This window comes from Anguilla rostrata, chromosome 18 (assembly GCF_018555375.3).
Source record: "Anguilla rostrata isolate EN2019 chromosome 18, ASM1855537v3, whole genome shotgun sequence".
Classification (NCBI taxonomy): domain Eukaryota; kingdom Metazoa; phylum Chordata; class Actinopteri; order Anguilliformes; family Anguillidae; genus Anguilla; species Anguilla rostrata.
Window position 1 is genome coordinate 10,179,303 of NC_057950.1, and position 25,049 is coordinate 10,204,351.

Genomic DNA, 25,049 nt, shown 5'->3' on the forward strand with positions numbered 1-25,049 from the left:
GGCTGGTAGAGCCACAGGCTAGGGATGTGGAATATTTTCAGTTGTGGATGCATATTATCCATTCAGGCTTTGCTGTCTTTAGCCAAACAACATAATTGGTACATGAAAGCTGTGTCCACTAATAAATGTCCCCAAATTTCCCATTTTTTAATCCCACATTTCCCATTTTTTTCAGGTTTTCTATAGATAAAGGAATAGCGGGACAGGTGGCCAGAACGGGAGAGGTTCTGAATATTCCAGATGCCTATGCAGACCCTCGCTTCAACAGGTAAAATAAAAAACCGTCCCGCAATTCTATTCATTTACTCTCTAATCCACACGCTACGCTGCTGCGTGTTGCAGACAAACTGATCCAGTATGGTTTGCCGCACATGTGGTTTGAACACTTGACTTAAATCTTGAATTTGTTTATTTTCCAGCTATTTTTGTTTTTACTTGGTGTTTACTGGATGGTTGCATGGGTTTTGTCCAGTTTTTGACTAGGAGAGGTTCAGATTACATTTATTGGCTCGTTTCGGCTTTAGATGAGTAGAAACAGTAGATGAAGCCCACTACTCCCACTGCTCCATGTTTTGCTGTCTTGATATAGATATGATTCGATTTATTTATGGCTCGTGTAATCATGTGATTGATTGTTAGAGGGCAAGTTATTTTGGGCCACGATTCCAATATAGGAGGGTGTGGAATTTGGATTTAATGAAGATAGTTTATTTTAACGTTCTAACATCAATTGAAAAGTAAATTTCTACAACATTAATAGAAATATATTTTAACGTTTAAAACCCAAATTATATACAAAATCTTAATATAGTTGAACATTCATTAACACTTTTGGGTCATTGTCAGTGAAAATTGTCATCATCATGCATGAATGTTATAATATGACCATGGGGCTATAAAAGCACTTGCTCGGTTGATAAATGAGTTGATGTTGCAGTTTTGTTTTTCTCTGTTCTGCCCAGAGATGTGGACCTGTACACTGGCTACACCACCCGGAACATTCTATGCATGCCTATCGTGAGCCGGGGGACCGTAATAGGTGTCGTACAGATGGTGAACAAACTCAGCGGAAGTGCCTTCACTAAAACGGACGAAAACAACTTCAAAATGTTTGCTGTCTTCTGTGCACTGGCCTTGCACTGTGCAAACGTGAGTATCCTGTACATTTCAGTTAATTCATCTACAGGAAGTGTAAACTCAATTTTGTTTCCCCCCCAGGCATTGTCATATTGGATCTTAAAATTGACTTTAAAATCTCTGAGAGTTGACAGATTTGACCAGGATCAGCTTATACCTCGATATACTCTGGAGTTTGATGTGAGATATGAGAAGGAAAAAAGATAAAATTGACTATTAAAATTTTTATTTTAGTTCAAAATGTTCATGGTAGCACTGGTGTGAGGAATATTTTACAGTTTTGTTCTTAATACTGCTGCACACAGTGTACTCCATAGCATTTAAAATTAATGGCACTTATTAATCAGTCCTTACAGTTATAAGTCTTGTATAACTGACGCGCCCAAAGGAGTCAGCTGGAAGAATTTTTGATTTGTCCAAAAGCCAAAGACTGATCTCAGTTTTAATTTCTAATGACACATCTGCTTGGCAAAGTTTGGTGATTAATTTAAATTTTCAATGCGAGATGTTAACCAAAAATGATGGTGCCAGCCATAATTTAGATGGTCCACAAATTTAACTGATATAATAGCTGTTTCTGCTCTTCCTCTGTGTTGACCTGAGCCAACTGAAGTGGCTCTGTCCTTGCTCACAGTCGTTTTTTTTTGTATTTTTTATGTGTTTACGTGCAGGTGTTAAGTAGAGAAATTATTACAACGGTCTTTGGTGGAGCCACTGCAGTGCATTAGTTTGAGACTTACCCCCCCCCCCCCAATAGAGTCTGACTCACCCTTAGTGCGAAACATGTGCGTAACAAGCGCGTCACGGTGGCGTTTTTAAAATTGATGAGGCGTGTTAATATTTTAAGACCACGAGTACCACCGCCATCCCGCCGATAGGATTTATATTTAGACATAATTCACGCCTCATGCCTAGGTAAGTCACTTTGGTGGAGTTGTGATTTATTGATGGGGATGGGGGTTGGGGGGGGATGGGGGTGGGGGGGTGAGGATAATGTCCCTGTGAGTGTGTGACCTGGAGTGGCATCTGGCTCAAAGTGCCAGGGAGAGGGTATTCAGTCCGCCTGTGCATTACCGCTGGGGTTGCATACCAACAGACCTGGCCGACCCAGATCTGTGGGTATCCCAGAATGCAGCACTCCCAATGAAAGTATTTCGCATAACTGAGCCTGAAATGCTGAAATGTAGTTTTTGAGCACAATACCCTGGACAGCAGATTTGACACTTACGGGAATCCGGATCAGACTTCTCTAAGATTTTAAATTGCCTCTGTCTCTGTGTCGGCACCCGTGGACCTGCACAGATGTACCACCGGATCAGACATTCGGAGTGCATCTACAGAGTGACCATGGAGAAGCTTTCCTACCACAGCATCTGCACCTCAGAGGAGTGGAAGACCCTCACCCAGCTGTCCCTGCCTGCGCCCATGTACAAGGAGATAGAGATGTGAGTTTCACCTGCAGCTGCCCGCTCAGGTGTACATGTGCACATACATACACACACCTGCTGGTGCACATTCCCCTTTAGGCGATATGTTACCTTAAGTAATCCCCGTACCCTTTCCCCGCTTTAGATGCTATAAACTGTCTCCCTTTTGACTGGTTCTGCTGTAGACTCTGTGAAGCATTTGATTCTGGTTCTGGTTCTGGTTCTGGTTCTGTTTCTGGTCTTGGTCCCATTATAGAATCTGCGAACTATCACACTGACGTTGACACCCTCCAGACCTATCAAAGAATTGTATCTGGAAAGGGGAGAGAGATTTCACGAAGCAGGAGAAAAACAGGTTCCCTAACCCTCAGCTAACCCCATTTTTCTCTTTCTTTTATTTTTTTAAACTGTCATTTGTCTATTGTCCAGGTTCCATTTTGACATAAGTCCATTCGAGGAGCTCTGGCCAGCTGTCTTTGTGTACATGGTCCACAGCGCCTGTGGGAAAAACAGGTAGGGACGTTTCCATGGTGATCTGTGAAGCCAGGAAACATTTGTTTCTGCTAGACCTTGATGACGTTGTTCCTTTCAACCCAACTCTTTGCCCATACCAACTCCCGCAAGTTTTTAGCACCATGCAGAGCATGAGGGCAAGGAGCTCTTTGTAACCCTTCAAAACTTTTACAAACACTTCTTCAAGAGGCTGCAGTTAGAAAAACTGACGTCACTAAAGAAATCTAAAATGATTTTTGCGAGAAAGAAGGATGGCTGGCGGCCATTTTGGGACCGTGTCTGACTGTGAACGGATGCATTCTGTGTATTCCTGTCTTTGACAATTTCTCCTCCCCTTCTCATGCCTCTTAACGTCCACAGTTTTGAGCTGGAGAAGCTGTGCCGCTTCACCATGTCGGTGCGGAAGAACTACCGGCGAGTTCCGTACCACAATTGGAAGCACGCGGTGACGGTGGTGCACTGCATGTATGCCATCCTGCAGAAGACCCCTGGGATGTTCACCGATCTGGAGGTCGGTCTGGGGCTCCTGACTAGCCAATCGGTCAATCAGCTAACCAGTCAATCAACTGAGATGTGTATCTGTGCTTCTGTGTTGTAAATTTGGCGATCGCTTTGAAGTAGGAAAAATATGGAACGTGCCCGAACCGTCCTCTGTAGATTCACACGCAGATCTTGTTCGCTCACAGAGTAAGCTGATACGTCCAGAGTATTACTGGATGCAGTCATCGTTTTGAAATTGGGGATTGGTGAGATGTTTAGAGAGTTTACGTCAGCAGGGAGCAAAGCTTACATAAACAACAGATGGAGAGAGTCCAAACCAAAACCGATTCACATAGTGACCAGCAAAATGGACTTCCACTCTGAAAATGTGAAATTGCAATTTTTAATATCATGAAACTTTGCAGAAGACTGTTGGGACCTTGTCTGCACTGACTCACTGGTGCATTGTGGGTCTTTTTCTCTCTCCCATATGCAGAAGAAGGGCCTGCTGGTGGCTTGTCTGTGCCATGACCTGGACCATAGGGGCTACAGCAACAGCTACTTGCAGAAGTTCGACCACCCACTGGCTGCCCTGTACTCAACGTCCACCATGGAGCAACACCACTTCTCCCAGACTGTGTCCATCCTGCAGGTAGAGGTCCCAAATGTGACAGTATTTTCCCACCAAAATGCCCCCTGGCCAATCACAAGGTCCGCGCAATCCCCCCTGCAGCAGGTCGTCCCAAACGTTTTAATCTCTGTAGGGCAGGGATACTCAAACCTGGCACGCAGGGCCAATAGTACTGCTGGTTTTCATTTCTCCTTTCAAATTCAATCTGATGCACCAGGTGAGAGTAATCTCTGGCCAATCAGAGACATTTTTGGGCTATGGACTATCAGGCAGAAGAGGAAACAAGCAGTACCACTGATCGTGAGGGCCAGATTTGAGGATCCCTGCTGTAGGGTGTGAATGGACTTGTGCACCTTTTCCCCATTCAGCTGGGCTGACCTCAGAACGCTCGGATGTTCTGGAACCGTCAGACGTGCCCTGGAGGTTGTGGAGCAGTTTCTGAAGGGACCCTTCAGTCTTAGCCCAGCTCCGCTGAACGCCCTCATAAGAAGAGCTCTTGCTTTTTTATTGATCTCTTTGTTTTCCATAGCTGGAAGGGCACAATATTTTCTCCAACCTGACCTCCGGTGAGTATGAGCAGGTGCTGGAGATCATCCGCAAGGCCATCATCGCCACCGACCTGGCCCTGTACTTCGGCAACCGCAAGCAGCTGGTGGAGCTGCAGACCACGGGGGCGCTGGACTTCAACAATCACGCACACAGGTGAGAGACCAGGCGGGAGAGCGACGCCTCGCACAATTCGAGTCACGTGAGGGGGTTTGACAAGACTCTCAAACAGATACGGGCCAACCGGACACCAAGAGAGAGATACCCTAAATAACACAGAGGTACCCAACAGAAAAAAACACCCTTAAAAGATAAAGGTAGAAAGGTCAATAATGAACAAAATTACCATTGACTGAATGTCAAAAAAGACATGTTGACATGGGTAACACGCTGAACGGCAGAGGCATAATTAAGCTGCAGTGTTTTTAGGTGTTGCTGTTTTTACAACTGCGGTGCACATACTGTAGTCCTTGATTTTACTTACTTGCTTTTTACAATTCCCCCCCACCCCATTTTTCTCCTCCCCAACTTGGAATTGTTATTTGTGCATCTAGGGACATCACTGCGCTATCTGCACCCATTTAAGGTACACCGCAGCTGAAGTGAATACACACCATGAAGCCCACAGCAGTGGCTGTTTTGCACCCACTATAGGACAAACCATAATACAGGAGGGCTAGTGTTTATTGGGGGAGAAGCGCACCGTATCTGTCAGCGATGACAACTTACTCTGTGAGCGTCTGGTCCGTTGTCTGGTAGGAACGACTGCCGGTAACCCCAGGATCGCTGGCCAACTTACACCCGCCTGTTTTTTTGGTTCTTCCCCAGGGACCGTGTGATTGGTCTGATGATGACTGCTTGTGACCTCTGTTCCGTCACCAAGCTGTGGTCGGTTACAAAAGTCACGGCCAACGACATCTATGCTGAGTTCTGGGCCGAGGTACTGAGGGCATTTAAATTCATTTGGGCCGTTTCTGGAAAATGAAATGTTATCATAATTGAATACATCGCAATTAAAAAAACTTGCATGTACTGTTTGATGCATGTACTTACTGTGATATAACAAGTGAAAGACAAAATGGCAGTTTTCAGTACAAATATTCATGGATGCTCATAAAATTTCACAGGGTTAATCTACACTCAGCGTTATGAATGTCTTACAGAGCACATAGGATGTGACTTGGTAATAAATGTCAGTCATCAAATGCCTGCCTGCATAACTAGATGATGTACTGCAATTTAATGTGAGGGGATGTGAGGTGTTGGCATCTGTCTGTCTCCAGGGAGACGAGATGAAGAAAATAGGCATACAGCCGATTCCTATGATGGACCGGGACAAGAAAGACGAGGTTCCCCAGGGCCAGGTGAGAGGGGCGGAAATGTCTCTGTCGAATTTAATTATGCTGTACTTGTTTGATGTGAAGATAACAAATCTCTCACCTCTGCCTCCACCTCTTTTTCTGTTTTTTTTTTTTTTGGTTCCCCTCCTCCCTACACAGGTGGGGTTCTACAACGCCGTGGCGATACCCTGCTACACCACTCTGTCTGAGCTCTTTCCCCCCTCTGCCCCCCTCCTGAAAGCCTGCAGGTCAGTCACATCGCCCCCCTGTGGCCTCGAAACGCTTTTACACTGCAGGCATCTCCCCACTTCCACCCAGACATCCAAACCTGGCTCCAACTTTTAAATTCAATTCAATTCAATTCAATTCAATTCAATTCAATTCAATTCCATTTTATATTTATAGTGTTTACAGGGAACTGTCACAAAGATGCTTTACAGAATAGCAACATGTGAAGTCTTTGGTGGGTTTCGACAGGGCCAATTATAAGTCTTTATGACTGGTTTGTTTTAAATAAATAAATAAATAAATACAGTGACTTACAGTATCATCAAATTTAATGTGCTTAACAATGCAGCAGTTCCAAGCTACAATACTACAGTATTTCAGTCAATAATGAACTATAACAACGGTAATTCTGAAATGGTATTTGTGCGTAAAATAAACTGGGGAAGATTATATTATAATTTAAGTCATAATGAACTTTATTTGTTCTGAACTTTTCAATCGTAGTGCATAAAGCACTTCACAAGGAGCAACAGCAATCAAAAAATACATTTTTAAAGTTGTTGCAAAGTGGTCAGGTCAGGAGAAGTATAACACACAAACACATGCTCACTAAAATATGCATTAAATTTCAAAAAATGTACTTGAGTACGTAATGCAGATGTTCACATATAAAAGCCAGCACTCCAGCACATATGTATGCAGACCCTTGTTGCACAGAATCTCTGCTGTGGCCATAATGCCTTTTTTAAAATAAAACATGGCTGCTCTGACATCCTCTTAGTTCTTTTCACGTGACACATTATATTGACGCACTGAAAATTGGTTGATCACCACATTCAGAGGAATGCAGCTTGGCTCTGTCCTAATTTGTCTTCTCTACCCACCAAAACCCCCATAGCTCAGACAATAGCCCCATATTAGAAAGAGGGTATTCCCCAGTGCCCTGTGTGCCTGGTAGGTGAGAGTGCATGCACCACGCATGGCCACGCCACCCCCTGCACCAAAAAAAGTGAAAAAGACCCTTCAGCCCTCTGGCCAACGTGCCTTTAAAGCCTCTGTGACCTTGATCCGCGGGGAATGCGATACAGAACGCCGGGCCCTGCGTCAGCACCAAGGTTCCGCAATGGAATTCACGGGCAGGAATCCCAGACACGGTGGAGCCCCAGAGAGCTGTGAGATCACACACACACACACACACACACAAACACATTCGCGCACACACACGCACGCATGCAGGCACACACACACTCGCACACGCATGCACGCACACACTCGGACACGCATGCACACATGTGCACGCACTCACACACACGCACACACATGCATGCACGCACGCGCATACACACACACACACTTGCACATGCACACACACTTGCACACACACACACGTATACACACACACACACACACACACACACACACATGTACACACACACACACACACACACACACACATGCATGGCCACGAAAGCTGCATGAACCTGCTAACAGCGAGGAGAGAGAACTAAATGAGCCCTGGTTCTGTCTCTCAGAACAGAGGCGATATTCAGGAGGGAGACACACACACATGCACACGCACACACTCTCTCATATACATGCACACACACACATACACACATTCTCTCTCTTTCTCACACACACACACACACACATGCACACACTCTCTCTCTTTCTCATACACACGCACACACACACACACACATAAAAGAAAAATAATAAGAATAAAATAAATTCCTCACGTTTGACAAGTGCCATCTGTGTGGCCCTCGTTGTCACAATCTTACAGAAACTCAAATTGGGGGATGGGGGCTTTAAATTTCGTCCAGTGGCTTAACTTGAAAATCACGACGCTTCAATGAAACACCTTCTCCACACGTCCTCGCTCTGTCTCATCTTAGTGAGTGAAGTGTGTGTGGTGTCGGTGCAGTGCGCATGTTTATCGGTTGTCGTTTCGCGTTGTCTCAGTGAAAAAGTTCTAATTATTAGGAGTGAGATCAGTCAGGCTTTCAGCCCCTCTGGTGCTTCCAGTCACTACTGTGCATGGCTGCGCTGAATGCCATGGAAACGGTTGGCACGGCTGCAGAACCTGAAGGTTGTTGAGGCCTTTGTAGGGAGGGAGAGAGCAAAAAGGAAAGCACAGGGTTGAACTCTTCTGAACTATAGAGAAAGATTATGAAATACATTACAATAATTCAGCCTTATATATCCGAAACAAATTGGAAACTCACAGGAACGATTTCTTATGCTCATTCGCCAACACTGCATAATGATTTTGCCAAAATAACTTTGCTGTTGTATTGTGAGACAGTACCACTGAGAACTTTCAATATTAATGCCAAAAAACAACATACAAGCTTTGTGGATGCCGCAAACAGCATACTGTATATTTTTTTCTTTTTTCCTGTAGGGAAAACCTGAACCAATGGGAGGGGATCGTGAAAGGAGAGACGACGTGGGCTCCGCCCCCCACCCCCGAGCCAGCCGAGCCCGAAGACACGGGCCCTGTGAGGGTGGATAACTGACTGGCGCTGGGGCCGCAGCTGCCGCACCCGGCCAGCCCGCGACCCAAGCCCAGATCGAGACTGTGGATTTCCTGTTTGAATGTCCCACTTCCTGTGGTGACAGGAAGTGGCGGGTGGCACGAGCAGGGAAGGTGATTTTTTTTCACACAGAGGACATTTTTAAAAACCATACAGTTACCTCAATGGAGCGAGCGATGGAGGGTTGTGGACATGGACAGTTTCACCGTGACTCATGACTGTGCGAGGAGGCTTGCGGGCCGGAGAGCCAATCACCTGAGAGGCCCAGACTGCCTGGGCTCGCCCCCGGCAGGGTGCAGTTGTTTTAGCGTGTTTTATTTTTCTGCTGTCATTGTCGTCGTCGTTTGATGTCGTTATGATTGTTTTTACTTTTTTTTCTTGGGCTTTGATTTGATCGTTTTTTTGCTGAGGCCTTAAATCTGAGCCCTTTGCACAGCAGAACATTTGAAATCTGACTGTAAAAAAAACTCAAAGGGTTTGGCTTGTTATGAAATGGTACCTTTTCTGTTTTGTTTTTTTGTTTTTTTTTCCTACTGTGGTCGACTTGTAACGTGCGAAGCTATAGGGGAGAGGCACAGAATGTTTAGCTTTAGCCAAGATGCACATTAAGGCCATCTCACCGCTGTGGTTTCTGTGTTGCTGAGAGGAAAAGAAGAATCTTTAACAGTAATATACTTGAATGAAATACAGCCTATTTTAGCTACAGATGGCAAAAAAAACAAAACAAAATAATAACATAGAAATCCCCCAGCAACCCCTGTGCCAGACACAGGGAGGGATGTGGGGCAGTGTCTGATACCTAGGTTCCCCCCGGAGTCCCGCGAGAGAGTCATGGTGATCCCACCCAAAATTGCAACCTCACCCCCCCACCCCCCCACCCCCCCGCTTCCGCCAGGCCTGCCGCCGCTGGCCGGCTTTCGCTCGCCTGGTTACAGGTATACACAGCACTTGGAGACTTATGACCCGCGGCAGTGCCGGCACAGGTGAAGGGTGAAGGAGGGCGTGCCCAGTTCCTGTAGCACTGAGAGAGTGAGGGCGGCCAGCCCCGGGCCTGGAGAGCTGTAGGGTCCGCAGGTAAGCAGTCAGTTACGCAGTCATCTTACCTCATCTGGTTTCTTGTGTCTGAACTGGTTGCTGAAAGATGTACCCCATGACCCTCCAGGACCAGTGTGGGTCCCCCTGCACCATAGAGGTGAATAAATAATGGGGGCAGATGGTCTGTAGACTGTTATTCTGTAGGTGATTGAACAGCAAGAACGTGGGTTTCATTTCAGCTCACCTCTGATCATAACTCATAAGTCACTTCTTTATGAAAATGGTAGTGATCACAATGTATTTTACGTAAGCAATTAATATCCATGAATCCGTTTTTGCTTTAAATATGTAAACATCAAAGCCTGGGGGTTTTTATTACTCTATCTGGCTTGTTCCGCGATTCCAAAAAAAAAATACCCCCCCCCCAGCCCCCCTCCCCCCCTTTATGTAGTATTAATGTTGCCCAGTGAAATGAAGCTGATGCTCTATTAGATTTGAGGTTTGGGCAGGTTCGGGCCAAACCCTGCCACATTTATTGCCAAGGGCAGAGGAGGATAGTTTTTGATTTTCATTCCAAATAATTAAAATGGCACCATTTTTGTTTGGTGGCTAGTGGATGACCAATGCTAGGCTAGGCTAGGCTAGGCTAGGCTATACAGTGTCCATCACTCTCTTACTTGTTCACGCCTTCCAAATAGGAGTCCCTCGAACCCCCCAGATAGACACACACACACTCTCTCACACACACACACACTCTCTCTCTCACACACACACACACACACACACACACACACACGTACAGATTACTGTGGAGGATGTCTACTGTGCAGGTAAAGTCTGCTGTAATGTTGTAGCAACATTCCAGGCCCCCCCAGAACAGGACCACACCGGCCTTGTGCACTGGGGCCATGAAATGCAGTGAGTTTATTTGTGACTGGAGGCACAGATACTGTATTCAGTTTGGCCTGTTCGCTGTTAAAACAAAAAAAAAAACACATTACTTGACCTGGATTTCTGTGATCGAATTCAGGAGTCAGGCTCGTCACTCGTATCTCGGGTTGGATACATGTCCGCGTACATGCTCCATCCATTATAGGCCGTCCGCATGCCCCTCCCACGTCCGTCATATGAGCCAGGATCTAGAAAATGGTTTCATGGGAGCTTAGCCATCATAAAAAGGAACTTATACAATTCTAACATTGTCTTTGGTAGATGTTAGATCGATTGAAATAATAAAAAAAATAAGGGCTTTTTAATAGTCAGCCTTTACCAATGTGTGTTGTTATTGTGAGGTTAACTTAGAATCCAAAAAAGAAAAATATTTGCCTGCTTAAAATGAAGTCCGTGCGGTTGCCACATAATGTACCTGACATGAATCGATGTTTGTTTGCTCCCTTACAAACATTTTTCATAGGACTACTGAACTGATTTGGCAGGTGGGGCTAGTCCCACTTTTTAATTACCTAATTAGGAATTTGGGGCCGTGTTCACTCCCCTGTGTGGTATCCTTTCTGGTGTATAATTAGGAAGTCCAGCCGTACGTTTCACCATGAAAACCGTTCATGCTCCTGGAAGTGTTTCTCCGCTCCCCCAGCACAGCTCTAGAGTCTGGGACAACGAAGGTACGAGCGACCATGTCTGGTGTAGGTATGCTGGGGACCAAGGTGTGAAGGTTCATTGTGACGAATGTTGTTCTGTTGAAATGCTTGCTGATGAATTGCATTGTGGGAGGTGGTGAAACCTGAAGGGTTGTGCTTTCTGATATCAGTTACTCTGCCTTGTGTTACCTTTTTTTTTAAAAAAGAAACTGCTTCCAGAAGCTCTCTATAGTCTGCCCTGTATTCACTGAGTAGCACTCAGAAAAGGTGTATATTGGTCTCCATGTTCTAAGCCACTGTTTCTTAAACTGTGGGTTGGGACCCAAAATGGGTCTCGGGAGTATACGAGATGGGTCTGCAGTCCATGAGGCTGTGCTAGTATGTGTATTTGGCAGGTCCCTGAAAGGTACAAATTTCAAATTTGGGTCCCAATGCTAAAAAAAAAAAGGTTTGAGAACCAGTGTTCTAAGCTGCCATGGAGAAAGTTGGCTGTACACTGTACTATGGTGCTAATTTAGGATGGCAGTCTTGCACTTTCTGACTCCGTTTCCCCCCCACCCCCCACTTCCACACAAGCCCCTCCCCAGCTCCACTCACTCTGTGGTCTAAACAGCTCAACGTTGTGTGTCCCACAGCCTCACCCTCCCCCCCCCCCCCTCCCCCCATCCCGACCCAAACCCCTGGCAAAGCCTGCTTGTTTGCCACACATTTGCACCCCTCATCTGCACTACGTCTAGCTACTTATTATCATTATTAATGATTATTATTATTATTATTGGTATTATTTTCTTAATTAGAATTGAATTTAAATTAACTTATATTTTTTATACAAAAATAATACATTTTGGCCTTTTTGTTTTGTACAAAGTGTACGATATGAGAAACACAGAATGGTCATCTAGACTTGTTGCGTACTGCTGCCCAGGATTAATGAGCTGATGTCTCAACTGTAAATGTAAGAACATCACAACTACTTTTATTAAATATTTCTCAAAATTCATCCTTTGTGTTTTGTGCATTGATTGAACCACATCTGCAAATAAGTGACCTACCACAGTACAATAAGACAAATGAGTTGACATTGTTCCGATTTGTATCGAAGGTTTCCTATAAGAGAAATGCTAATTGCCTCTGTATTTTTGAAATGTGGAAAAAGTGGGCCGAACAGCAACCTCTACTTCAAAAAAGGGCCTATTGTTAGGCGAGCTTATGTCAAAGGAGGCTTTAAATATCACATTTATTTGTTTTATTTAACTTTTATTTAATCAGGGAAGGCTAGTTGAGAGCAGGGCTCTCTTCTACAATAGCACTATGAATATAAGTAGTTAAAATTATTTACACATATAAAAGACAAAATTCATTTTTTTTCATTTTCTCGAAAATATTGTACAATTAATTAATTATGAATTATAATTAATTACCTATGCAATGACAAAAATAACATTTCACAAACTATCCTGGTGGCTAAAATAAGAATGAGATGGACTTGACAATGAATTTGACAATAAGGGCATTTATACACATTTAGACCTATCACTACTATTCTGGCCAACAATATGAATTATAACATGACCATGTGCTGTGTATGTACACTTAAAACATGTTTTTCCCCCCCAAATGTATATACACAAGACAATGGAAGAGGAGACACCCCCAAGTAGTGCATGTGACCAACGAATCTTCAAAACTTGATTGCATTTTTCCCCCTTTTTATATGCGACTAGTACCCTCTAGTGGACGAATGTTCTAATTGCAAATTATGAAGTTGGTGGGGTTTGGAAGCAACAATTGGATGAACTCCCTCTGCAAGGAAAACACGTCGCACTTCTTTTTTTTTTTGTCCTAAAACCTTTAACTAGATTTAAAGTAGGGCCTATATTAATTTAGGATGCAAAGCTTAGATAGTTCATGTCATACTTAAAGTAGATATTATTCCAGGAAACACTTTAAGTTATTGGCTTATACTTAAACGGGCTAATGTAGTTTCATAAAGGACTACTTAAAATATACTTTAAAATTAACTTGATGTACTTAAGTATACATAAAAAATAATATTTTATGTAGTTGGGGATAGTCACCATAAATATAACAGTTTTTGGATTTTTCTCATTTGCTCAAGAAATGTTCAGCCTTGCACCGTGAAGTTTTACTTCAAAAAAATCTTTGATTGTAACAAACTGGCGGAATAATCGTAGCAGTAAATGAAAACGCCCTATAATGTGCGTACGCATGTTTTTCCCCTCCTGCACATACTAATGTTAATCAAGGAAACAGGAAACACATTTCCAATGATAACGTGAGACCAGACTCATGCCCAGTTTATGAAGCATGTGGATTTATTCATGAAATAATCGAAATTTACCGTGAAGTGATCTGTGGTAACGTCCAAATTGATGAAGAAAGATGCTTTTGTTTGTTTCTTACAGCGACACCGAGATATGATTTTACAAAGCAAATACCCTCCCCAAAAGTACACTACATGGTGGTTTTCAACACCATCTGTCCCTATAATCTCCGAAACTGAAGCCCTCTCCATTACCTCCCTGAGTGTCAACCGTCTCGTTTTCTCTTTAAATGGCATCCTGTAAACATATAACAGAAAAAAGCACGTTTTTCGTTACAGCAAGTCAGAGGCGGTATAACTGTAACAGCAGTCACATTGATACAGAAGGAGACATCATGTTTTTTGGTCACCTAGCATCCAATTCCCTGAAGAACACATTGCGAAAACCAACCTTTCAAGGACAGATAACTTTTTATTGTAAATAAAAAAATGTATATTGGCTTTGCACCCAAAAAACACCTCCGGAACACACTTTTATTTAGCTCTCTCAAAATAAGTTTTTAAAGATTATCACATTACTCCCGTTCCCTTGAGAGGTGGTAGAGGACTGAATTGCACATACAAACCTGTATATTGGCTACTGTAGCCGCATTGTTATTGATCTATTAAAACAATTTTCAAACCCTTAAGTAGAAGTCTATAAATATACAAATACAAATAATTCCACAGAAAATTTTATTATTTATTTACAGAAATAGATACTCAATTTTTTTGTTGTTGCCGTAATTGGTTTTAAAGGACATCATTTCGTCATGCTTTTCTGTCTAAAACGCGTAGAAATGCATGCAAAAACGATGGTCTTGTATTGTTGATGGTTTTGATACTTATATGAGTGAGGTTTGCTATAACACATGTTTATTTATTTAACTAGGCTTTCATGAAAATAAATGATCGTGTCAGCTATTATTAGAAATCTTTTTTTTAGAACACTAACTCAATGTTTGCACACTAACACGCCTGGAATTTACATTCTTAAATATATCCGTTCAGAAATATTTTTCGTAAAAAAGAAATTTCCCACTGAGCGCCCTTGCAAGAACACATATCTGCTTGCACCAGGAAAAGCCCTTTGTTGTGCGTTACCCTTGACAACTGAAGAGAAAAGGGTAACTTTTGTTGATCTAGGGCTCCACAGCAGTTAGTAACATTGGATTGGTTTTCGGTGAGTAATACAATTTCTCAAAATATTTTTTGTTCTTTTCTCTTTTAGAGTGTGATTAAATCTGTCAAGATTTTCTTAGGTAGGCTACTACAGTGAATTGTAGTTATAGCATAAGTTGAAATTTTGAATCCAGCGAATGTCAAAATGCTGTTTTTGAATAAACTGTCAGCCTTGTGTTCTAATCCATACATTTTAATTGATGCAAAAGCACATGTGTTTTCTGTAACTTTAACATTGTTTTTAAATGCCTACTGTTCATTAATAAAACAGCAGTGCTTCTGAAGTAGTTTAGAAAGTATTTCCATGTAAATATTTAACCATTTATTCTTAATATTTTATATGCGTGATGAAATAACACAAATTATACATTTGCATGTTCCAGTTTGTCAAATATCCGTTGGATTGCAGCATGTATTTGCAGCGTCAACCTTATGCAGTGGCAACATATTCCGTAGTTAAAACAACCATTGTGCCAATGCTGGACTTGTGTGGGTTTATGGAGGAACTGAGGAACTGAGCCTGCACCTCAGGTGGGCCACTACAGCAAGAAGCAGAATTAACTCAGTAAAATATGCAACTGCATAAATATCATTGCATGCGTAAAGGTTGTGTAAGTCACTGTGGATAATGGTAACCGTCAAGCAAATAAATAATGAAATGTAGGGTTGATTTGTGATATAGTAATGGATCAGAGGGAAATCTCTTGTCGCCCTCGTAGCTATGCGTGCCACTGGGGAGCTGACGGGCCGCTCGGACGGCCGGCGTGAGCTCCGGGCCCTGCTCCTGAGGGTGGAGGAGGCCCACCGGGCCGACATCCTCACCTACTGCTCAGGACACCTGAACCCCAACAGGCGGCCCCAAAAGACACCCAACGGGACAGTGACAGCAAAGGAGCCCAAATGGACGGGTTCTTCTGCCCCAGAGAAAGGTGCGGTCCCGCGACCGCCTGCCCGAATTCAGCCTGAGGTAGAGCGGAGGAAGAACGGTCTGGCCATCGCCACGGTCACTGCTGCGGCCGCTCCGGTCACTCTCGACCCTCCTCAATCTGAAAGGGGGCGGAAACGTCCCTGCCACCCCCTGGATCCGACACGGGCGCTTCTGCTCAGAGCGAGCCGGTCAGGGGAGACCGGGCTGGCCGCCGGAGAGCCAGAGGATCGGAGCTGCCTCGCGGTCGCAGAGTCTCTCATCGCGGGCGTGACTCGCGGGGACCGGCTGCAGACGAGGCGGAGGTTCGAACGCTCTGTCCTGGAGACGCCAGATCTGAGGGAACCGAAGGGCCTGGGCCGGGGCAAGGCTGCCGAGAAGCAGGAGGAGCGGCTGGAACAGGTGTGGAACAACGCCCAGTTTACCTGTGATTATAATGTTGGGGCGGTAAAGGAGAGACAGAGCTCACTTGCTGGACGTGGGAACTGGGCCCTTGGTTTCCCCACTCTACCGTACAGTGACATCGGGCCTCTTTGTACGGCAGAACGTCCTTCATAAAACTCATCCCCCTGCCTGAAAGGATTGGTACAATATTTATAATATTCATTGGGTGCATTTATTACACTAAACCATGACTGCTGAACTCCCCTCTGTGCTAGCCTCCAAGTGTAACGAGACCCCAGAAGCTCATCCAGAACAATGTTGCTTGACTGATGTGGGAAGTTCTCAATGCCCCCCCGTCCTTCATCTCTGTCCTCTGTGTACAGTAACAGCTCAAATGAGATTTAAAACCTTGGTTCTGGCCTATTGGGCAGTGAACGGGATAACTCTTCCTTATCTTCACTCAATCATCAGACACACAGACACTGTCCTGCAGCCTTCAGGCGCTTGTGGCTATGCATTCTGGTTGCATGCCCTATCTCTTCTGACCCCCCCCCCCCCCCACCCCAAGCAGTGGAGTGGTTTCCTATGACAATCACGACATCTGGGTTGTCAACCATCTTATGATGGACACAGAGGACCTACCTCTCCAGACTGTATCTACGCTCCCTCCCACCCCAACTCTCTTTCTTGGCTCTGGCTCTTCTGAAATTTTACCACTTGGTTTTGTAATGAGTATGTTGATAGGACAGTTGAACATAGTTGTCAGAATATTTAACTGTTCACAAGGGGGAGACATATACACGGGGAAGAAATTTAAGACAGTGATTTATTTATTTTGTTTAACTACGTCATGGGTAAAAAACATGATGTGTAAATATGTATTTCTCAGTGCGAGCGATCCTGTGCTTCCCAGGTCCTGAAGGAGCTGTGTGCTGAGCCCCAGCTGGGCAGAGAGAGGCTGCACCTCTTCAGCAGCGTCTTCGGTGATGTGTGCAGTGGATCACAAGTCTTTGGGGACATTCTGAGGGAGATCAAGGTGAACTTAGCCCCTGAATGGAAACCACTGTGAATGTGTAGTTTATTTGAGACTCATGAGATAAATAGTATTGATACACTGTAGGTCCATACAGTGTTTTCATCTCAGAATATTAATGAAAGACTTAAAAATAAAGCACGAAATAATACACAAATTTCCAAATACAAAGCTTTAATATCAATATTCAAACTGTTTTCCTAAAAAATATACAGTGTCAGAGGTGGACTGGTATGACTATCTATCTGTGCGCCATCTTGGATTTTGGACACTGATGTTCGTAGCTGTCACTCTTTTACAGTCTCTAATAGACCGCAGGGGAAGAACTCACAGCATGGAGCAGTTTCACAGTTTCTTCATTTTATCTCCTTTTCTTCCTGTCTTCTCAGACAGAGTATGATCTCCATCTGAACTCGGTCCTCAGTTCCCAGTCAGACCCACATAGCACGGCACACATGGTAAATTTCTTCTCTTTTGTTCCTTCAGTCTTTGCTCCTTGCAAATTAATTACATACGACATTCATTCATGACTCCGGGCACACACCTGCGATCTACCTGAGCAGTCTAAACCAGGCTGAACCTGTGTCAGTGGACAGGTGTGCTAATAAGAATCCCCTCTAGCTGATAGAGGATGAATGGTGGAATGGCCTGGCAATGATAACAATCACAATAAATTATTTCAGATTGTGGATAAAAAATAGGCAACGACAGTTGAAATGTGACAATCAATCTCTCATGAAGTAATCTGCATTTTTTGGAACATTATTTCATGCAATATGCACTACTCCAAATGCACTACTCCAAAATTAAGCCCATGGAACCTTAAAAAGATTATTAATCAAAGTAAATGGGGTTTAAATGGGATTCATTTGCAGTTATATTTAAATTTGTGATATCTGTTTGGAGCTTCAGCAATCACAACAATCAATCAAATAAATTAATGGTCAACTGTAACCCTAACCTTAACACTAACCCTATGGCAAGGCTTAAACAATTTAATACAAGTGAAATTCTAAACACCAGAAAGTGGAATATGGAGTGATAGAAAGATGTGACTTTAAACAGAGGTAAGGGAAATGAAAAATATAATCAAAATTAATATATTCTGAGAAATACTAAATATAAATAGTAAAAAAAAAAATATATATATATATATATATATAAAATGAAATAAACATTTGATCATGAATTACCCTCATTTAGTAATGTTTGCTAAATAAACATAAGGTACATTCATCTGAATAGAAAAATACATTTTTATATTTTTGGCACTTTTTTTATCTTATTGGACATAAGACTTATGTATTTTGCCTATTTACTCTACAATCCCTTTTTTAGCTGGAATCACTTTAAACACATTTCTCTTAATTTATTTGACTTTCATTGTTGATCAGAGATGACATGCTATCCATCTGAATCAAAAAGGACATTCAAGAAATGTTTGCATTTTTTTCAAATTTTGGACATAAGACTATAGTCTTACATATATTTCTGTTTTACCACTGAAACACATTTTTCCTTATAAAATCTATCAGCAATATTTATGTTAATTTATTTCACCATGGTTGATACAAAATTTCCTTTCCTTTTGATCTAGATCAAACTATTCCACCTTTAGAATTTTTTTTTTTTTCACCTCTTGGACATAAGACTTATATGTTTTGTAAAATTCCACTGCAGCCTATTTTTCACCATACATGTCTTCAAGCAGATTTCACTTTGTTAATTACACCTTCGTTGTTAAATAAACATGATGTCTTATCCATCTTAATTTAAAAATGACTTAAAATTTTTTTTTTGCATTTTCATCACTTTTTGGATGTAAGGCTATAGTATTATGCATTTTTCTGTTTTTCCACGGAAACACATTTTTCATCATAGATATTTTTATTCATTTATTTCACAATGGCTGGTAAATCAACTTGATTTAAATTTGATCTGAATCAAATGATGCCACCATATCTGATAGATAAACTTTTTCTATGAATAAAATCTATCTGAATGAGGACATGCCACCTTGAAATTAATTTTTCACTTTTTGGACTTATATGATTTGCAGATTTCACTTTAAAAAAATAATATTATAAAATTCATTACATATTTTGAACTCTTTTTTTCCCCTTGGCTGCTTAATAAACTTAGATTTCCTATCCTTCTGAATGAAATTTAAAATGCGTATTTTGAAAAAAAATTTTTACGGACGTCTATCGCCTTCTCAGTATTTAGGTGCATCCCTCCTTAAACAACTTAAATTGCCTATGTCTGTGAAAATTGAAAAAAATACTCAAAGAATGTTTTGAAAAGATTTATGATAATTTTCACTGTAAAACATCAAAATACATGTAAGCTTTTCTAGAGTTTTGTATTGTAGTAAAGAGCATAGGCTTTTGTGTTTCACCCTCAGAAAGTAAAGAAAAAATTTAGTTATCCTAGAACAAAAACTAACCTGTGCACTAACAATCATGCTAGGTCATCAACATAATTCAAATTCTACCTAAACTCTTACTACCATTTTAGCCATAATCAAATAGCTATAGTAATTGTTCAAGCCTGCCACCAAATGTAGGTCTAACCAAAGTCACGGCATCTCCCCACTGAAGCCTGGGCCTGCTCCTGCTGGGGACCTGGAGGAGGTGCGGGAGGAGGTACTGAGGCTAGAGCACGATGCCAGAAAAGCCCTGGTGGACAACGACCAGTGAGTGATAAGAGAGAGGGAGTGCTGACTACAGTCATGTAGCTGTAGAACTATCAATATTGAGTCTCATTCAGTGTAAAATTGTGCGTAAGGCTGTATATGTAGTTTTGTTTGGCCATAATCATTCTCACTGGAGATCTGTGATGTCATGGAAAGGAAGAGACCATTCAAACCGCTGAAATACATTTTTTTAATAAAACAAAATCATACATCTTGTGAATTTGTTTTCAAGATTAACAAAGGAGTCTTTGATTCTGTGATGGGAGAGTGATTTTTTTGTGAATCCTGTAATTGGTAAGGCTAACCATGTGGATGGTTGAATAACAAATTAAAAGTATAAAGTATAATGGAGTCTCCCTCCCCCCACTGTGAGCTATAAGTCTATGGCTGTCTCTCAAGCCACATAAGTCTATGATTTCACAGAACTGGCAGTACTCAGTAATATATGTGAACCACACCCATTGTACTCATCAATACACTGAATAAGCAGACAGTGGCAGGAGGACTGGGTGTGTGACAGGCCTCGTGGTTGACCTGTCTGTTTGTCCTCTGAATGTTTTCTCTCAGAGCCAGGATGGAGCTGAAGAGGGAGAGAGATCAAGTTCAGCAAATGAATGGTGAATGAATTCCACTTGGCTTATTCTCAAATGTTCACAACCACAATTCTGTGAAGTTGGGGCACTGTCTGGAATCTGAGGCCCCCTGAAAGTAAAAATATTATGATGCAGTAATGTAGCCAGGAATTCTTTTGGTGATGGTGGTGGTGGGGGGGGGGGTCAGCAAGCAAATACGTTTTTAGAAATGATGAACTACAGGGGATGGAGGTGGGCTCAAATTCAAAGGCCACCAGCCCCGCTCAGCTACATCACTGTAATGATGACATTTATAATATTTAGTATGGATTGGCCATGTATTATTAGTGTATTAAGTCGGAGTAAACAAAAGCTCAGAGTGTTCACTACAGCAGGACTGATAGCACCTCCATAACTGGGGTTGTATTTCAGAGTGTTTAAATCTGGATGCGTTCCACCTTTAGGGGAGCAAAAGCAAGTGGACCAACAGGATCCGAAGCAGGGGGAGATTCTGGTCTCCCCTAGCGACCAGGTTCTGCAGAAGAGGCGTCAGGTGCGGACTGTGCTGGAGGAGGTCCGGCTCCTTGAGAGTGTGATCAGAAAACAGATGGCTCCCAAAGACGCCGTCCGTGCCACAGAGAGATGCATCCGAGACTTGGAGGTGGGTGCGACGCTGGATCTTTTCTCATATTTACATCAGCGCATTTGTATCCCATGTTCTCCATACTGCAGGCTGCAGTGAGAGGATACTGAGTCCAGGTTCAGTTCTTCAGGTTTGGTCCTGTTAGACCTTGGCCTTGGAGTATTATTAGTGCACATCAGAGTGCTGGTCTGCCTGCTGCAAACAGTCAGTGTCTGGACTGAACAAACTAGTTTCTCACGCAAGTTGTTGAAATGGTATTAAAATTAAAAAACTTTAAAGCCACCTTCTTCAAGGTACAGGGCTTTGTTACCCTGCAGATAATGCAATGCCCCCACACATTAACAAAAAAGAAAAAGAAAACATACAGCAAAATAGCAGCACTCCCACGTTCAGCCCTGACTGAGTTCAAGACAATGCAGCATGCGTATTCAGGAGAACAGTAATGCATTTTCCATCTTCAACAGGCTGAAATAATGGCACTCTCCACCTCCAACGAACATCTTTGTGAAGCTAATGAGGTAAGACCCTGAATGCCCTGCCCTGCATATTCACAGCAGGGGCTTCTGTGGTCACCCAGCTCCATTCAGTTCTGCGCAAATACATTTAGCCACTGTGGTATGCTAACACACACAAAATGATTACTGACACACTCCTTTCACAATTTATTTACACTTAAGGAGTTGCAGAGAAGCATTTCTTCGCTCCTGGACAAGGAAAAAATCACCAGTGAGATGCAAAAGTACGTAAGACATGACGTATTTTTGCATATGTGGCAAAATCGGTCTTGCTGAAAATACTGCACATCAAATTCCAGCAACTAACTGGGATTAATATCATTTCAGGGAGTTCTGGGGAAGATTTGGACACCCGGAGACATAAAGACGAAGATATTAATGTTTTTCTGTTTCTGAAATACTGCATATGATAATAGAGGCCGTCTTCACAAGGTTCATCGCCACTGTGACTGCATTCACTGCTTTTGTTATGAACGGCCAAACACCTTGTTGCCCTGATTAGAAATGTTAGCTTGTAATCAATTAACATCTGTCCTAAACTTTGACCTACAAGTAAACGCAAGTGTTCCACAAACTCAGGTTGGCAAGTTAGTTTTTAGCAATCACTGAACTGAAAACAAATCTTGCTTTAATTACTTTTCAAAGTTAAGGACAAATCAAGTCCCAGCCATTTTCTTTCCTGTGAGCTCAGATTAAAATAGGTGCTGATGTTAGCCACAGCACATTGGCCATTTGCAGTATATATTTTTTACCCCTTATAAATAAAGCCTTTTTAACTTTTGTACCTCCATTTGGAGTGCTCTGGTTTCTTTTACAGTCTGATTCTGGAATTTTCTACGCCCGTCCTAGCTAAGTGTTATCTTATGTAGTCATTCGACTTTGCTGTTGTAGCAGTAAGCAAAACGATCAATATCTAGAAGTTGCCCAAGGTGAAAAAAATACCCTAATCAGTGACTGCAATGACAGCAGAGTTCTGACAAGCTATCTTACTACTACTGACATATCACATACGCTGATAAATGGCCTGGGGATAGGCTGCGCAATAACACAAACAGGACAAGAAGACCAACAAAACGTCTGTGTGTCTGTGTCTGCCCTCAAAAGGGCAAACTTGGAGTCATTCACTACAAAACACATATGAATAAACAACCTCAACCAGACACGCTTCTCCATTTTATCAGGTTTAGAGTTCAGCTGACTGGAGCATTTTTATGACAGGGTCACTGTTCATTTGCCATAGAACAGCTCCTAGATTACTGGACTCAAACTGAACTGGTCGCAGGGCTGGGCCATTGCACAGGCCCTTGTGTTTGTTCTGATGTCACGCTGGAGCAGAGGCCATCATACACAGGTACAAAAGCACAGAACACTTCTATGAAAGACAAATAAATGTCAGCGCGTAAGGACTCCAAGGCCTGCTTTTGTGTGTAACTATCTAAAGGCTCATAGTTCTGTTATGCAAGGTCTTGCTTTAATATTTTAGCCTCTTGGGAAATGAATGAGTGAGTGAGTGAGTGAGTGAGTGAGTGAAAATATTCTGAGCGTTATTTATTTTTTTAAGTGGTTTGTCTGTTAGAGAAAAGCATCAGAGCATGGGCTACCTTAGATTTTGAGCATTAACTGCAGATGGTGCAAAACTGCGGGGACAGAACTTTGAGAGTACAAGTATCAACTAAAGAACGCCTGGACAATGCCCTTATATGGCAAATAGTCAGCAAAACAGGAAGTGCAAGAAGCACTGTATAGACGTTATGTAATGTAAGGAAACACAATGGGTCACGGCTCTTTAAAAAGGAAGCTCTTTCAACCCTCTCTTCTTTACTCAGCAAAAGGCTGTCCTTTGCTTTAGTTGCTTTAGTTTCTTTTCAGTCCACCCAGAAGGTAAAATGCATACAAATTTACGCTAGTTCGATTCTTTCAGGGGTGTCCAGTCTTATCCAAAAAAAAAAGGGCCAGTGTGGCTGCAGGGCTTTGTTTCAGCACAACACTAAGACGCCTGATTCTACTTGACTGAAGACGACGGTTAGTTCATTAGCTGAATCAGGCGTCCTAGTGCTAAGGCTAAAACAAAAACCCGCGCCCACACTGGTCCTTTTCGGATAAGATCAGACGCTGCTAGATTAGTGGTTAACAGGGAAATTAAGCCCAAGCCCGCTATAAAAGGTGTGTTTTCACCCTAGCCCTGGAGTCTGGCACAGGTAAGTTGGTGAGTAATCTGTATAAATATTGGTACAGACCTGGCAAGCGACAGGATGGCTGTAGCTGTTTGAAGGTGACACTAAGAACATGAAATAAAAGCCCCAGACACTGTGCTGGCAGTGGTTACGGCATTCTGTCCGTTCTTTTAACCCAGAAGGTGCAATGACTCCAATTATGCTTTTCCACAAGGAAACGTTTGGCCCTGCAGCCAAGAGCCTTAGACAATCGGTCTCCCACACACGCAGGACAGCATCCTGCACTGAAAGGATGGTTTAGACTAAATTATCCTGCATCGTTTGGTTAAATGACACATGAGTAATTCACGCTAAGCTGGGTTCTGGTTCATTTGCATTCACACATTATGCCCATTTGTGTATTTTTTAAATCTTTCCTCAACTGCATGTATAAGCCTAAGCATTGTATATTTTATTCTATAAGACTAAAAGACTAAGACTACTGTAGCTCTTAGGCAATATTTACCCAGTGCCAATAAAGCATTTTAAAGTGAACTGAATTGAATTTCACCAATACACATTCATTTAATATTTAACACCTACGCAATGTCCTGAGGAGCTCATGGGAGCTCATGGAAAGTCCAGAGACTTAAAAGCACATCTATCAATGGATGTCACCTCCCACTCGCATTGTTGCAAAATGATGGCTCATTGCTTGCTTATGGAACCTATCCCAAATATGCATAACAGGAGGTTGAATGGGGACATGATGTCATTTGCAGAATTGTTAAACAACCACTAGGTGGCATCATGAGCTTAACGGTTATCATAGGACAAAGTATAGCTTAAAGTTTCTCTTGTGTTGCTTCACCTGGGCCCATTGCTTAAGAACAATGCTGTGTTTAAAGAGACAGGAAACAGTCCTCACACGGGGTGGTTGGATGTTGGGTTTTTTCCCCTGCATGGGGAAAATGAGGAATCTTTAGGGGAGAGATAAGAGGAAGGAACAGAGGACCACAGACACAGAAAAAAAAAACAGGCAAAAGAGAGGAGGAATAGTGTTAGAGAGTGGTGTATCTGACCACGCGATAGGAGGTGACCTTCGCTCCCTCATAGTCCAGCCTGCCCCGCTGTCTGCCTGGCCAGATA

General features: G+C 42.7%; 2 protein-coding genes across 12 annotated transcripts in view; both read left to right on the plus strand.

The window, feature by feature from the left end:
* The window catches only part of pde10a (phosphodiesterase 10A), a 96,458-nt gene extending 83,983 nt beyond the window's left edge, over nucleotides 1-12,475 (plus strand). For 6 of the 8 annotated variants that reach the window (XM_064318064.1, XM_064318063.1, XM_064318061.1 and 3 more), the window contains 11 exons: nucleotides 176-268; nucleotides 963-1,149; nucleotides 2,440-2,582; nucleotides 2,994-3,077; nucleotides 3,438-3,588; nucleotides 4,054-4,209; nucleotides 4,718-4,890; nucleotides 5,563-5,674; nucleotides 6,018-6,098; nucleotides 6,234-6,322; nucleotides 8,710-12,475. In XM_064318064.1, the coding sequence (XP_064174134.1) occupies nucleotides 176-268; nucleotides 963-1,149; nucleotides 2,440-2,582; nucleotides 2,994-3,077; nucleotides 3,438-3,588; nucleotides 4,054-4,209; nucleotides 4,718-4,890; nucleotides 5,563-5,674; nucleotides 6,018-6,098; nucleotides 6,234-6,322; nucleotides 8,710-8,824 (1,384 nt within the window). In that variant the 3' untranslated portion in view covers nucleotides 8,825-12,475. Of the gene's footprint in view, nucleotides 1-175; nucleotides 269-962; nucleotides 1,150-2,439; nucleotides 2,583-2,993; nucleotides 3,078-3,437; nucleotides 3,589-4,053; nucleotides 4,891-5,562; nucleotides 5,675-6,017; nucleotides 6,099-6,233; nucleotides 6,323-8,709 lie in introns of those variants that run through there. The other 2 variants (XM_064318065.1, XM_064318059.1) reach the window with 2 other exon arrangements.
* Nucleotides 12,476-14,908: 2,433 nt separating this feature from the next.
* On the plus strand, nucleotides 14,909-22,537 carry LOC135244800 (uncharacterized protein C6orf118-like). 4 transcript variants are annotated; one of them, XM_064317373.1, is made up of 11 exons: nucleotides 14,917-14,981; nucleotides 15,364-15,545; nucleotides 15,700-16,307; nucleotides 17,203-17,325; nucleotides 17,712-17,780; nucleotides 19,923-20,017; nucleotides 20,585-20,634; nucleotides 21,054-21,250; nucleotides 21,697-21,750; nucleotides 21,910-21,971; nucleotides 22,075-22,537. In XM_064317373.1, the coding sequence occupies exons 3-11, from the start codon at nucleotides 15,702-15,704 to the stop codon at nucleotides 22,109-22,111; spliced, it is 1,293 nt and encodes a 430-aa protein (XP_064173443.1). In that variant the 5' UTR covers nucleotides 14,917-14,981; nucleotides 15,364-15,545; nucleotides 15,700-15,701; the 3' UTR covers nucleotides 22,112-22,537. The 4 variants fall into 4 exon arrangements, with proteins under 4 accessions (XP_064173444.1, XP_064173443.1, XP_064173445.1 ...); XM_064317375.1 differs by having other exon boundaries at nucleotides 15,364-15,511; XM_064317374.1 differs by lacking the exon at nucleotides 15,364-15,545 and having other exon boundaries at nucleotides 14,909-14,981.
* Nucleotides 22,538-25,049: the final 2,512 nt, after the last annotated feature.

Excerpts from the sequence above, each read along its gene's own strand:
- LOC135244800 (XM_064317374.1), top strand. The coding sequence starts at position 15,702 with ATGCGTGCCACTGGGGAGCTGACGGGCCGCTCGGACGGCCGGCGTGAG. Across the intron at positions 20,018-20,584 it reads GCCCTGGTGGACAACGACCA|AGCCAGGATGGAGCTGAAGA; the intron begins GTGAGTGATAAG and ends GTTTTCTCTCAG. Across the intron at positions 21,751-21,909 it reads ATCTTTGTGAAGCTAATGAG|GAGTTGCAGAGAAGCATTTC; the intron begins GTAAGACCCTGA and ends TTTACACTTAAG.